The sequence below is a fragment of the Aulonocara stuartgranti genome (genome assembly GCF_965226115.1).
Source record: "Aulonocara stuartgranti genome assembly, chromosome: 22".
Lineage (NCBI taxonomy): Eukaryota > Metazoa > Chordata > Actinopteri > Cichliformes > Cichlidae > Aulonocara > Aulonocara stuartgranti.
The window spans coordinates 29617455-29632258 of record NC_138957.1 but is presented as its reverse complement, the minus strand read 5'-3'; the positions used below and the strand labels follow the sequence as shown (position 1 = coordinate 29632258).

At 39.9% G+C, this 14804-nt stretch overlaps 3 protein-coding genes across 3 annotated transcripts in view; all 3 read right to left on the bottom strand.

Annotated features, from left to right (window-relative positions):
- Positions 1–2175: 2175 nt before the first annotated feature.
- On the bottom strand, positions 2176–9384 carry srsf10b (serine and arginine rich splicing factor 10b). The gene is made up of 6 exons (XM_082520376.1): positions 9199–9384; positions 6806–6910; positions 5764–5867; positions 4540–4711; positions 4404–4457; positions 2176–3304 (listed from the first exon to the last, which is right to left on the bottom strand). The coding sequence occupies exons 1-6, from the start codon at positions 9261–9263 to the stop codon at positions 3082–3084; spliced, it is 723 nt and encodes a 240-aa protein (XP_082376502.1). The 5' UTR covers positions 9264–9384; the 3' UTR covers positions 2176–3081.
- An 85-nt stretch (positions 9385–9469) lies between these two features.
- Positions 9470–10505, bottom strand: fabp10b (fatty acid binding protein 10b, liver basic). Its single transcript, XM_082520375.1, has 4 exons — positions 10254–10505; positions 10004–10176; positions 9716–9805; positions 9470–9629 (listed from the first exon to the last, which is right to left on the bottom strand). The coding sequence occupies exons 1-4, from the start codon at positions 10447–10449 to the stop codon at positions 9579–9581; spliced, it is 510 nt and encodes a 169-aa protein (XP_082376501.1). The 5' UTR covers positions 10450–10505; the 3' UTR covers positions 9470–9578.
- A 207-nt stretch (positions 10506–10712) lies between these two features.
- Positions 10713–14804, bottom strand: part of slc9a1b (solute carrier family 9 member A1b) — a 28030-nt gene continuing 23938 nt past the window's right edge. The window contains exons 11-12 of the mRNA XM_082520374.1: positions 13877–13949; positions 10713–13013 (exon numbers count right to left, since the gene is read on the bottom strand). Of these exons, the coding sequence (XP_082376500.1) occupies positions 12760–13013; positions 13877–13949 (327 nt within the window). The 3' untranslated portion in view covers positions 10713–12759. The remainder of the gene's footprint in view (positions 13014–13876; positions 13950–14804) is intronic.

Here is a 14804-nt window from a genome sequence, read left to right as displayed (position 1 = left end):
AGCAGTATGAATGGACGACCTGCCAGTTCCTGCGAGTCATCAGGGGTGAAATGTGCTCCAAAATATTTGGTTGTCTGTCGCCTATTTCTGGTTGAACCCAGAGGATCCTGGACTGGTTTGATCCTCTAAATTTAGATGAAAGCAGCACAGAACTGGGTGAACTGGGCTGGGCCTTGGTGGGAATATGGGTTCTGAGACAGCGCTCTCATTTTCTAAACAGTAGGATATTTTTGGATCTTACCCGAGGACAAAACAAACAAACAAACAAACGAATTGAAGACCGGTACTCCCAAAACTAGAAATATTAATTTTACAGAACCTCAATTCTACTTTATTCCAACAACAGATGTCACAATAGACAATAGAGAGCTTTACTACATGCGCCTCCATGTTTGTTTTTTCAGGCTAATTGTTTTCATGAATATTTGTTTGACTATTTACCAGAATATGTTTTTAAAATTGCACAAATTAATGAGGAATTCAAAGAAAAAGCCTATTTTTTTCTTAATGCACCTTCATAGATGCATATCTATTCATTTTGTTTTCCTCCATGAAGGAACTTTGTAATTTGCAGAGTTTTTCTTGCATAATGGATTTCATCTGCTCCCTTTATGGGACCCCACAGTCCCTGCCTCCCTCTCACCCTATCCCTAGTATCGTCCTCTGTCACTCCAACCCTCCTCCACCACACTCATGAATCTTCTCCTCCTCCTCACAACAGGTCTTGCTGCCATCTGGCAAGTCTTGCTTCTACTGACTGCTCATACCTCCAACTCTCCAGGTTCTCTAACACCTCTGAAGATCACAACGTCGTCTGCGAACAGACTCCTGCCTGACCTCATCTGTCAACCTGCCAATCATAAACTGTCTATGGTGCTTATCTATCAATCAACCAGAAAAAAAGATTTATTTGATTTATGTAGAGTAAAATGTACAACCAGTGTTTGTCTGGTTTATCTTTGTTTCCTATTTCTGCTACAACAAGCAAATAATTCTTATAAAAATAAGGGTGTTCAAACATCAGGCTGTTATATTTAACCAGTGAAACAGTACACTGAATAGGCAGGTTGGTGGTGGTGTAAATCACAACAATGTGAGCATGGGGTCATGTCCTGGTAATGATCATCTACGGTTCCAACCCTGCAGGCTGGAATATTTTCCCCTACATTCACACAGAACTTTTTAAGCTCTTCCAGGAGCCCCGCCTCACAACTAATTTCTTAACACATTAATTATTAAACATAGATGGCCGTGGCTCAGGTCATCTTTGAATCGGAAGGCTGGTGGTTTGAACCCAGCTGCTCTAGTCTGCATGTCAAAGTATCCTTGGGCAAGACACTGAACCCCAAGTATGTGTTTATGCTCCCAACCTATTCACTGCAGTGTAAACAGAGAAAGTGCTTGTGTGATTGAGACATGTTTAAAGTATTCAAATAGAAATGTGTTATAGGAATCAGTCTGTTTACCAAATCTTCAGCCTTATACTGAAAATAAACCTGATCTTGAGTATTGAACCCCCCTCATAGTTCACCTTAAATGATACTGGTGATGTAGCTGTTCAGTTCTGCTCAGATAGAAAAGCAGTAGAAACAATAAATGAAGCTCGATCTTCAGCCGTTACAGCTCATCTCTGTACATTTTGTGTGTTTTTTTAGAAGGTGGCAGGTACAAAAAGTCCAAACAGGAGTTTTAGGGGTTTAAGGATAACTGACATCATAGATGTGACACTACAATCTTTACAGGGTGGAGTACAGCTGGATTAAACTGACCAGGAGTGGCAGGGACTGAGAGAAACCCAGAAACCCGTCTGATTACAGCATCATCGTGGTGCAGCCTCTTGTTTTTGTGATTATGCTCATACTGGTGACTGCATGGTTGATAAGGACTTCCACCATCTGCAGCTTTATTCATCTGACTGATGCATTTTTCCAGTACAGCGATCAATGAGACACGTCCGATTTCATCCATGGCTGCCTCTTTGCTGAGAATCTAATTTCAGTTGTTCCATTAAAAGGAAATCGATGGACGGGGCCGTGCTCACAGACTGTCCTGCTCCGTTTTCCAGGCAGACGCTGGGGATCCACAGGACACCGAGGTCTCCGAGGAGGAGAAAACTCTGAATTGTGTTCAATAATGAACTTTGGTCAAGCAAGTACAAAAACAAGCCACGCAATGTTTTCTTTAACCGAAAGTTAACCATTTATTAATCAAAATAACAGTTTTTTTCCCTACTAAAGATAGAAGATAAGAATAAAACATGCAGCGACACGAGTTGTTCTGAAAAACACCGTCAAGTAAACCTGCTTCTCCTCAAAGAAACAACAACTTGGGGGGGAAAACAGAAAAAAAAAAAAAAGGGTTTAACTCTTACAGAAAACACCACAAAGAAAACAAATGACCGTATAGGTCAGCTTGTTGTTGACGTCTTTAACACTTTAGGGACCCCAGCATCACCTCTGTGCGTTTTAGCACCCGTGCTCATGTACTTGACTAAACTGCAGACGCACACCATCAGCTTTAATGCCTTTTCTTTCAAGAAGTTCTCGGTTTCTTCCATAAAACACATCTTTAAAAAAACCTTGAACACATTTATCTCATGGTGATGGTTTATCGCTGTCGAACAAATGTAAATTTAAAAAACAGCGGTGAAACTGGCTGACAGTAAAGTACCTAGTACATGATTAGTTATAAAACACACAAAGATGCATTTGGTTCACCAACAGACTCAATACTTCCTTAGAATACTGAATGTCAGGGATTGTTTAGCAAAAGTGGGTGCATAGGGTTTAGAAAACAAAAATCATCAGTAACTGGTTGTATATATAAAAAAGACTGGATATTCTTCCCGTCAGGCTGAGCGCAGAAACCGCTGAATCTTGCTCCTAAAGAGAAATATCACCGAACAACTTTATAAAACCAAGCCGAGGAGCTGCAGCGCTGTTCTTAAAATGGAATAGCGAAAACGAGCTTTCTACAAATGGACGTTACATTCATGGCAAACAAACACCTTTACTTAACAAAACGACCAGCTCTGCTCTGTCTGACAGAACCGGGGGAACGGGGTGGGGAGTGGGTTCTGCTTTAGCGTCCTCCTGTCTTGCGCCCGGCCCAGGACCGGGACCGAGAACGTGAGCGAGAGTGTGATCTCGACGCAGACTGGGACCTGGAGCGGGACGGGGAATGCGTCTGTCGGACTTCTTCCTCAACGTAGTGGGAGGTGGACGGCGGTTTGACGTTCTCTCGTGGAGATGCGGATCTGGAGCGGGATCGCTCTCTGGAGACTCTCCGGGGTCTCTGCTTGTATCTGAAGGCACACAAAGTAAAAGAGTGATACGTCACACTTTTAGATGCAGTGCAGATCAGATTTTACTTTCAACTGGCTGTGGGGTGACGTGATTGACTGTCTGGTCCTTATTTTTTCCCGCCTCTTCTCTCATTAAAACTGAAAACTGATGAGTGTTAAATGTGGAATTTCCTCCTCGGAGCATAAGGATCATTAGGGTTACTCCCCAAGAGTCAAATCTGATGATATCCCATGAATTTCTAACTTGTGGGCACCGTTACAGATGAAATGACGCATATTAGATCTAACAATAACTGGTAGAACATGGATAACATGAACAGTAATGTATGTAAAGGAGGAAAAGACTGTGGGGTTCAATAATATCACCACATCAGTACAAAAGAGCTTAAAAACCAGTTCATGAAGCTACCAGTTTTCACCCAGCTGTGCTGCTGTGTGCGCCAAATGGTTTAAGACTGACACTGTCCAACAATTTGATGCTGACACACACAACATAGAGCCACGATGGCTGGACCACCTGGTTCCTTCTGTATTTTAAATAAATAAACGCGTCACACCTTGCTTTACACCCAACCTGCATCTTTCAGTTCATCTGGACACGACAGTCTTCATTCAGTAGCTGTCTCTAAAACAAATGGTAGTCGATGAAAAAATAAGTAAATAAAGGACTCGTGTTAACTGCGATTATGGAAATGAGCAGCTGTCAACTGCAGAGAAACACTTTCTTCATTGAACTCATTTCATTTCTTTCCTTCGAGTCCTTCTACCATCTGGAGTCGCCTTTGCCGCTGTATGACAAAGCTGACGTCAAATTAACAAGCTGCTGTTTCTGCACCTCTCGATTTTTCCAACCTGGTGTGTTGTACCGCTGCAGCTGAACTGAGGACACAAGTGTTGTATTGTATTGTGACGTGGGTATTCCAGGGCATTTAGTCTCACGTTATCCTATTTGTCATTTAATGGTTGTTGGCAAAGAAAATCTACATTACTTCCACCTTCTGGTTGCAGTAGCACATTACAAAGATGGATTTTAGGAAGCAAAACAACAGACAGGCTACATCTGTGTAAATGTGGTCTTAGTCTAGAAGAGAAGTTGTACCTGTCATCCTCGCGGCTCCTGCTTCTTCCTCTTCCATACACCCGTCCACGAGACCTAAGGAAAAATGAAAACGTTATTTTCCTTCTCACAAAGAACACTTGGGACCGACCGACTCTCTTCTGAGAGATTAACTCACTCTCGAGGACTCTCCGAACGTCTGCGGCGGCGATCGTAAGACGGGCTGCGCGACCTGTATCTTTCGTAACTGCGGCTGCGTGACCGTCGGCGCCGGCTGTCTCGATCGTAGTCGTCATACCGGGAGGATCTTCCTGGGGAACGCCGCTCCTTTGATTTCATCTGATTTGGTGCTGGTGAAAAAGAAGAGGAGGAAGAAGTGGTTAAAGCAGAAAACAATTAAAACCATGATGGTTGATGCTTAATTTTAAACACTTAACAAATCTGAAAACGTGATTTAAAAGGAACCCCGACTATGACGACGCATACTGCAGATTTCTTGGTTGTTAAAACGTTGAGGGGGAAGGGGGAATCCTTTCAGTCTCAGTTCGTGACTGTTGTTTATGTCACAGTGCAGTCTGGGTAATGATGCCTAACAGCTTGAACAAGAGTGTACTAATGTAAGGCTCATTGGGAAGCTTTTACTACACTGACTCGCCACAGTGGGTAGCTCCACATATTTAATTCAGCAGATTTTATACCGTTTGTCCTGATGCGACCACAAATGGATTTCTGTCTCCTCCTGGCATCAAACCGTGAATCTTTTGCATGTTAAATAAATGTGTGGAGCCACAGAACTGATGCAGGTTATTTGTTTTTGCCTGAGTGGCGACATGTATCATTCCAGATGAGACTGCAGCACACCTCAGCAGCTTAAGCCAGTGTGCTGATGTAACCGTTGGCTCATGCAACAACCAAAGCAGCGTAACTGAGCTGAAATGAGACCAGTGCAGATAAATTGCATGAATAACACTTATGCATTCTCACCAATTTACTCAGTAAATCTGCTTGTTTTCTATATTTTGAAAAGTTAACAGGACAATGTTAGAGTCGATTCTGATGTCTCCTTATAAATAAAAGGATAATTTCCAGTTGTTCTTCACACTGAGGAAAGCTTCCTAATACTAAACTGGTGTCAGATAAATTCAGTGTCTGCAGATGTTGAAAACAGAGTACCGGCATGTTGTTGGAAATGGGTCTAATTTTAAACGCCATGTTTCATGGGGAGGAGACCACCAGCTAAATATTAATAAATAATAAATAATCAGGGTTCCTTTTAAAGAGATAAAACCGAGCTGGTCACACATTTTTCTATCATTGGAAGTCACAGATTAATATTTAAACCAACAGCAAAAATATTTCAAAGTGTTTGAATCTAATTCAGACACAAAAACCAGACACTTACTCTTCCTGTCGCCCTGTGCAAACTGGATTTCAATCTGGCGACCACAGACCCACTTCCTGTCCAGGCTGTGAAGAGCATCTTCGGCATCACGCACGTCCTCAAATATGCTGAGTGGTTAAGGTTTCTGTTTCTTTCTCTTTTTTTAAGGCCTCACAAATTTAAAGAAATGTTTTTTTTTCTCCTAAACAAATAAAAGGCTTCTCAAGAAAAAGAACCATGCACTTCATAAACGTTTACTTTAGTTAAATTTGTGAGGCCCAGTTTACCATGTAAAAACATTTATAAAAAGACACCGTTTACATTACTGTAAGACAGGTGAGAAAACAACACAAACACGCTCAGCTGACTGCTTTTTTTTTTTTTTTTAAGGGATAAAAGATGAAGCAAGCTCTTTTCAAACATATCATCTAACTGTCTGAGGGATCACGACAGTGGCTATATATAAAAAAAATAAAAATCAAACACAATAAGACTGGATTAAATCGTTTCATCAGTGTCACAGGGAAAGCTGATTTTGGTGTCATGTCAAATTTGTGGATGGGAGGATACAAAATAATTCAGACTTGTTACCTTTGCCCATGCTTGACTTTGAACTTCATCTTGATCTTTACACTCTTTAACCGACTCCCACAGAGACTCGGGGGTTTCCTGCTTGCTTTCTCCTCTTAAACCTCTTTTTCTTTTCCCCATTCTTTGCCGCCATATCCAAATCCAAGCTTTGTCTCCGTTCCCTTTTTCCTCTTCATGCTTTACTTTCTCTTTTCAACCTTTTCCCTCCCTCTGATCCTGCAGGTCTGTGTGTCTTTACAGCTACTCTATATGGGTCTTTGTAACTCTTTGTGGCCGGTTTCCACAACTGGACGCGTTTACATTTTCTGAAGCAATAACAGAGAAATATGCGTGTTAGATATTCAATCAGATTATGTGCAAAAAGAAAATGCATCACAAAAAATAAATTAATAAAAATCTTCTCTGCCGAAAGGAAATTTAAATAATTTGTTAGCAGCAGCATACACAGTTAAAAGTCATTGGGAAAGGATATTGAATGTATGCAAATCCTCTTGGCTGACGTGTATAGAAGTCAAGTGGGATGTAGACATCTACTATCGGCCCATAGCGGCCAAACTCACGCCGCAAATCCTCAGGCCTGAACACCGTAAATACAAGTATAACTCAACTGACCATCACGGGCATCTCTACCTACATCATCAACCAGTGGCAACAGCTGGAAGAGCAGCTGCTGAATAAAGGGACAGTTCACCTCAGAGTACATTTTGTTTCCTCTTACCTGGAGGGTGATCCACCTGTTAAAAGAGCTCAAAGACAATTTGTATCCCAGCAGGACTGTTTTTAAACAGAGCAGGTGGCAAACACTGAGGAGCTCTTTTGGGCATTTTTAAAATTTATTTATTTATTAATCAACCAAGAAACGAGAGGCCTGGATGACAAAGCAGGATTTGGGTAACTTCCGTATTACGAAGGTGTCTCACGTTAACCCAGCTGATGGTAACTAACCTGCCCCACAGTACATTAAGTTCCGATATCAGAGAGCAGTGAAATCAACAGCCTGTATTTTTTGCTCATGATTCAATTGTGGTCACATAATCAGCCCATTTTCCATCCATCCCCTTTGAATATAAGACTTCCTGATCATATATCAAATACAACTTCAGGGTTTTCCCTTCATACAAATGCTTTTAATGTCACTCAGAGAGCTTCTCACCTTCAAAGAAAGAAAAATATACCAAAACTGTCATTAAAATATAAAGCATTTGAACCATGTTGTGGATGTAATTTACTCAAGTACAAAATACCCTCTGTTTTATCAAGTGACCTAAATTAACAGGAAACTGGTTTTCTCTTCTTGTGGCCTATATATGTGCACAGTCATTGCAAAAATGAAAAACACTCAACTTGTGCACATAAAGCTTAAAAATGTTAATTTGGTTAAGAAACAATCTTTTATTTTGTGTCCAGATAAGATTTTGTCCTTGTATGTAAAGCATTTTTAGTCGACTGGTCTTTTCTCCAAGGCAAAAGCCACCAAGGCTCACGGGTATTGTAATTTTTAGAAGTTTCATTGCCTAGTAGTCCATTGTTTTTTTCTTTAGTAAAATAATCTGGGAAATGTTTAGAAAATAGGGGCAAAAAAGCTCCTCACAGTTTGCCACACTCTTCAGGTGAACTATCCCTTTAAAATATCCACACTTTTTAATATTAACATGCAATTCATGTTAATGTCATTGGTGTAGCACTGACACATTATAAACAGTTACAAGGCCGTCCACAAATGCAAATGTAAAATTGAAGAAATTAAGGAAATTAAGTTCAGGTCACAGTGTCAGTGAGATTAAAATCAGCTTCAACATCCATGTCAAACAGAGTTAATCAGTTGTGAAAGAGGTCAGTGATACTTATTTTGGTTTGTGTTGTTAATAGTTTTGGAGATGTTCATGTTTAAATATTGCCTCAGATTGCAATGTGTTTAAAAAGCCTGAAAGTGGTTGGACTGACCTTTAATTTTCAATATATGCGTTAAAACATCACAGCAATCATTGCATATGCCCAAACTTTGGACCATACATTTTTTGGGCAATTCTAAGATGATTGAGAACAAAATGTTGATGATTTCTGATCGATTTACCCATTTCACTCTGCTTTTAAATACTAGTGCAAAACTTTAACTAGTTATTAACACATCTAGCAAGTTTAGTATTTTTAAAACCAAGTTAAACCAACCCTGTGTGGTCAGATTAGATTAACACTGAGACTAAACCTAGATATAACAACAACAATGAAATATGATAATAACAAATACATGAGGAAATCATTACAGGTACAGATTAATTCACAAGCTACACATACAAAATTAAAACGAGCTTTCATTTGCGATCGTGTATTCTGAGGTCAGTATTTTGCCAGTTTAAATGAGAATTTCTGTGCTAATCACATTTAAATATACAAACTTAAATCAGCAAACAGACCTCAGATTGTAACTAATCAATTAACCACGCGTGTTTAAAATTGATAACGGCCAACAAACATTAGGTTAACGTTAGCCGAGGCCATTAATTTTTGCCCCTTCATATTAAATCCACATTGTAGGGTTTCTTGCCTCCTTTAAAATCTTTCAAAGTTTCACGGAGCTGTTTACCAGCTTTCGTTAGCCAGTTAGCTTTGATAGCTTGACTGTAAACATGAAAAAGTTCGCGTCTAAAGAGCAACACAGACGTTAATAATGTTTATAAAACCACAACAAAGACATATATGGCCAAAATAACGTAACGTAGATTTGAAATGCGGCGCTGCTCCCGGTCAGCGTTACCCTTTCAGTTTGCACGTTGAGGCCTACCTTGCCTACCAGGCTAACTTAACTAGCTACAATTAACACGAGTTAACTCGTAGACGAGTAGCGGCTTCTTTACGAGGACTCACCTGGACTCATCAGAGATGTTCCTGACAAACAAAGACGTGTTTGGAGGCCTCATGTATCTGGCCATAAAGTTACACTCACGTAGCAGAAGGATGTTTTCTTTTAGAGGGAAAACGAAAGGCTGCGAAGGGGGAAAAATTAGCAACGCATGCGCACTCAAAAGGCGCCTTCCTGCTTCTTCTTCGTTTACACGAAAGCGTGCACTTAAAAATCCCCACAGCGCCCTCTACAATCAGAATACTGCCTTACAGTAAATAACGATACGAGTTTTATAGTGTTTGCACATTTTATTTTATTAACTTCAGCTTTATTTATTTAGTTATAAGTTAACTCCGTTCATCTTCAGATGAGGAATTCTGAGAGGGATCCATGAGCTGGCCGGTCAGACACGTTTGCTCCTGCTGGTGAAGGTTATAGAGCCAGCAGTGATAGTCTAGATATAAACAGTAAGCAGACACATTAGGAGAACGTGGATGATTCACATTCATAGCAGTTTTAAGAAGAATTAGAGCCACCCACCTCAATCATTTCATCCCCTTGAATCTCTCTGACTGAGGTAAACTTGTCATTTTCAGCTATCAGCTTCCCGTTCTCCTCTCTGACAATGCACTAACCAGGAACAAAATCATTGTTGTAGTCAATAACAATTAAATATTAAAAGGTAAATAAATAGCAGAGATACATCTCCTGCTTACTGTGCCTGCATAAATCACATCATTCATTTCTGCACTGCTCCTTCCAATATTAATTTAAAATTCACAAAACTCTAAAAACTCAGATGTGTTGAGCATGAGGTCCCTGAACTACCTTAAACTTCCTTCCATCCACAGTTGTTATTTCTGACTCTTTTCCCAGGCTGAACGAGTGGACTTTGGTGCAGGCTGGAGTCTTCACGGTGCAGGTGAAGTCTTTGCCGTTCTGCTCTATGATGATCACCGGTTTCACTTCCTTACGCATTTTAATAATCATTTGAGGTGCACCTGGAAAGTATAAATACAAAAAAAACATTTAATATATTCAGGAAATAAATAATCCTTTAGTTTTTAAAATATCTTACCTATGGATTTGAGAAACTCCTCAAGGTTTTCCTCAGAATAAACTTTCCAGGTGCCGTTGAAGTTCATGTTTGCTGCAGAGGATGTTGTCACAGTCTCATCACACGCTGCTGGTTGGCACGCTGGGGATTTCAAACTCCCTGTTATTTCTTTAATTGTCTTTCCACTGAGGGGCCTCAGTAGCCTGAACTCATCCATTAGTCCTTATTACAGTATGTCCTTTTTAATCCTGACATCTTTAAAGTATTCTCGCAGCCAGGCAGCGACACAGGTAGAGTCTGCTCCACCTTTTTTTGACTCCTTCTACTACCTGCACAGTTTGAATCAAACAAAATCAGCAGTAAGAAACTTTTTTTAAGACAGGAATTAAAGCTTTCCCTTATGATTTCAACAATTTTTTTATTTTTGCAAAATAAACATATAACAATATGTAATATAAAGAACATTACAACTGGTAAAAGCATAAAAAGCAAAAACACTTATAAGGCAAATGTGTGCAGGCAGCAAAAGCTCAGGCAGTCCAGTCTCTTAAACACTGACAGGTCTTGGAGCATGCTCAGTTAACAGGAACACACACACACACACACAAAAAGAGCTTTGTTTACAAAACGTGGAAACATCACCAACACCTTGTTCGGTTTGACAAGAGCTGAAAACACTTTAGCGTACAAAAACAGGCACATTATAAACTGTGGAGCACGTATTAGTCATACAAACACACCGTCTGTTGAATTCCCTGAGAAAACACTGATCAGACATGCAGCGACAGCTGTGGAGATAAACACAGTGCTAAGCTTGTCCACAAATATCTGCAGCTCGTTTTTTAATTTTAAGCTCGTCAATGGCCTCTGATCATCAGATCGGTCTTTTCGTTACCAACATGAAACTTCAAGCAGCGCGAACATATTTACAATACAACATTTATGCATCTGATGCCGGAATTTTGTAAAGGCTGATGTGAGTGTGACTCGGGAACAATACAGATTGGTTTTTTTTAAAGCAAAATAATCTGTTTTGATAGCAGTTTTTCTCAATTAGAGAAATTTGGCTAAGATATGTCAAAGCGGAACTTTTAAGGCCACACACTGTGCCACATAATAAACCTGATTATAGCGCTTAGGTTGATGCATGTAAAGCAGAACAGATCTGGCTGACTGTGCAGTTTTCAACCTCTGTAGCCTGGCAATTATGTTTTAGCAAAGTGATCACGAGGGGTATCTTTTTTTGGACTTTTGGCTTAGGCTTATTAAAACTCAAAGCTATAGCTCAGCTAAACATTTTCAGAATACTTCCTTTAGACTTAAAGAGAGGTGAATGTGGGTCTTTATAGAGACTATTATGGAGTATGTTTAATCGTCCTGTTTGATTGAAATCAAAACAGTCTATATGTCTGAGTTTGAATGTACACTGAAAATACTGAGTAAGTCATGAAAACATTAGTTTTGGATGTTTTACTTCAGTCTCATGTTTGGATATAGCTTGTTTTTATAATAAGTGCTGCTCTCACATTGACCAGCAGTCCGGAGGAGAAACTCCACGTGAACCAGGTTCAGGGAGGAGCAGCTATCTGCACGGTGAGACTGGACAAAACACAAACTGTGGAAGAGAAAATGACATGCAACAATGGCTTCTAAACACATGTGGAGTGACATGAGGTGAGTGAAAAAGAAGTGCTCAGTGCATCATGGGAAGACCCCCAGCAGCCTGACTCTATAGCAGCATATCTAAGAGATGGTTCAGCCTCACCTGATCCAGCCCAAACTATAAGCTCTATCAGGAAAGTTGAGTCTAATCCAATCTAAGCTTCTGATTCTACTTTTAGAAACCACAAGTAACCCTGCAGTTTGAGAGCAATGAGCTCTGACAAGATAATATGATACTATGAGGTCTTATTTTGGGAACTGTATGTGAAGAGAAATATTTTAAATCCAGTTCTGGATTCAACAGGGAGCCCATGAAGGGAAGTCGATATAGGAAAAATGTGAGCTCTAGTTCCCCTGTCATTACTTCATGGTAATCCATGACGGCTTTAAGTTGTGAGGATTCATCCTCTGGGCACTATAGATGAACAAAACGTCATGGCAACCCAACTAAAGGTTGTTTAGATGTTTCAGTCTGTGATAAATACCCCAGACAGACAAACACTGGCAGCCAACGGCGTTTATCAGCCGGGCTTTACCTCATTATGTTTCTTATCTGTGCTTTCAGGGCAGGAGACTCCACCCGTCTGGTGCTTCAAGCTCATTGAAACAAATGCTTTGGCTTGAGGCGCATGTTAAAATTCAAAATGCTGAAACTTCAGGCGGGTATAAAAACTTCAAATAAGAAATGTCCCCTGCAGCACGCTTTGGCAATTCTGCATGTTGCATGATAAAAAAACATGTTATGAACGTATGGAACGAAGATTGCACAATCCTACATCACAAACCTACAACAATTTAAATGATAAATATCAAGCTTTGCTAAAGCTCTCTTGTCTTCAGGCCTCTCCTGTAAAATGTGCTTCACTCATGGCAGGAAGGTGCTGTCCTCATCATCCTCCGGGTTTGGACCGGGGTCACTGAGGCAGCGTGATACTTTCAGCTGATCCCCCTGGTCGTCCTGCTCTTTTGGCTTCAGCTCGGCGTCCCTGTTGGCCCTCGGCGTGCTGCTCTGATCGGGCTTCTCAGGGGTCTCCTTCAGCTCGCTGACATCATCAGCACAGCTGGGAGAAGCCCGCCCTCGGGGACTCTCGCTGTCATCGTAGGTGTACACTTTGTGCTCTGGAGAATAAAGGCAGGGGCTCATTAACAGTTTAACACCTTTTACAAACACCTTTAGATTTGGTTAATTAGGAACACCAGCACCAGTTATATTTTAAAATAATTTAGAGCATGCATATTCACTTACACATAGAAATTATTGTTTTAGGATAGGAAAGGATTCAAAAGAAAAATTATTGCAGTGAAAATAACCAAAAAATAAATTAATTAAACAGATTTTTACTTTTAATAGTTTATATCATCCTTTGCTTCTATTTATAAGCACTTATTAATCTTTACTATTAATGAAAATGTTAAAATATTATTTATTTTTAGGCTTTTACTGATGTGGGTGGAAATATTATTTAAATTAATTTTGGAAAAATAACCTCATTATTAAACAGAATTAAACAGAAATCACAGGTAAATATCGCACATTTGTACAGTTATTAAAATGTGCAACCTCATCCACTTAATCTAATTTTCCTCTGGGTGTAAATGTTTATAATAATCTGGTTATTCCATTTTAAAATCCTAAGCCAGTCTTGTAGCTAAATATGATACCCAACACAGGATAATATGATTAGAAAAGATCCAGGGCAGACACAGTGGAAGACAAAAGGTATCCTTTTATCGATCCCCATAAGACTCATTCTGTTTAATGCAAAATATTTGCATCATTGTACAGGACATATCCCGTGTGGAAAAGAAAAGTATTGTATTGATGCACAGACTTCCAGGTCTGCATCTGACACCAGGACACAGCTGCTCAAATGCTCCAAAAGAATCCAGCAGCACAAAACTCAAAACAATGAGTGACTTTAAAGCCGGAACATAATTTTCATTCTCATAAAATCGTGCTTTAAACTGGCTCTTAGACTGACCTTGTTGAAAAAATACTTTTCTCACAGGGGGCGTCTCCTGGCGGTTTGCAGGGACCGTGAGGTAGTGGCTCATCTGTAAGAGAAGCATAACAGAGTTTAAAGAAGGACTTTGCAGGAAGTCACACCCAACAACTGAACAAAGCACTTTAGTATTGATTCTTATCCACAGCAAAACACAAGGATGGAGGGATCTAATGGGTCCTGAAATGATTCTGGTGCTGGATGGAGAGTCCTCTGACCGTCTGTTAAACCCCTTTGTTACACTTTCAAGAGGTTCAATCACTTTTAAACTCAGCACCAGGACATATTAAATAAGCTCTCTGAAGTTTCTCTCAATGCAAAGATCCCTTTCTGCAGGGTTTGGCTATGCATTTGAGCATTTGATTTAAAAAAATAAAAGTACCAGTTATGATTAAATAAAACCACAATTTACAAAATTGGCTGGAAAAGATAAAAAATTCTATTTGGATAATGTTTGGTCACTGCCGAGCTTTCCTTTGGAGCTGGTTAAAACCCCCCTTATTGTTTTAAATGTGCTGTAAAATAAAACTGACATTGACAAAAATAGTTTTTCCCCCACTGGCTGTCTCTGTGTCTCCTCTCTGCCTTCAGCTCTGCCTGCTGAGGAGTTTTTACACTTCTCCTTCATATTTAATGTTGTTTCTTTGTAACAACTTGTATCTTGTACTTGATTCTGTTCATCTGGACGCAGAGTTCTAGGAGGAAGACATATTTGTCACTCATATCAGGGACTTCAGTCTGAAACATTTCTCCTTCCTAAAACTCTGCGTCCAGATGAACAGAATCAGCTTCCTGAGATTTCATTATCTGTATTACTTAGAATGCATCAAGACACATCCTTCGAGTATCTTTAAAGGAAAGCTTGTATCTGGTACTCTATCTGATAAAAAATAAATGTATCTGAAAG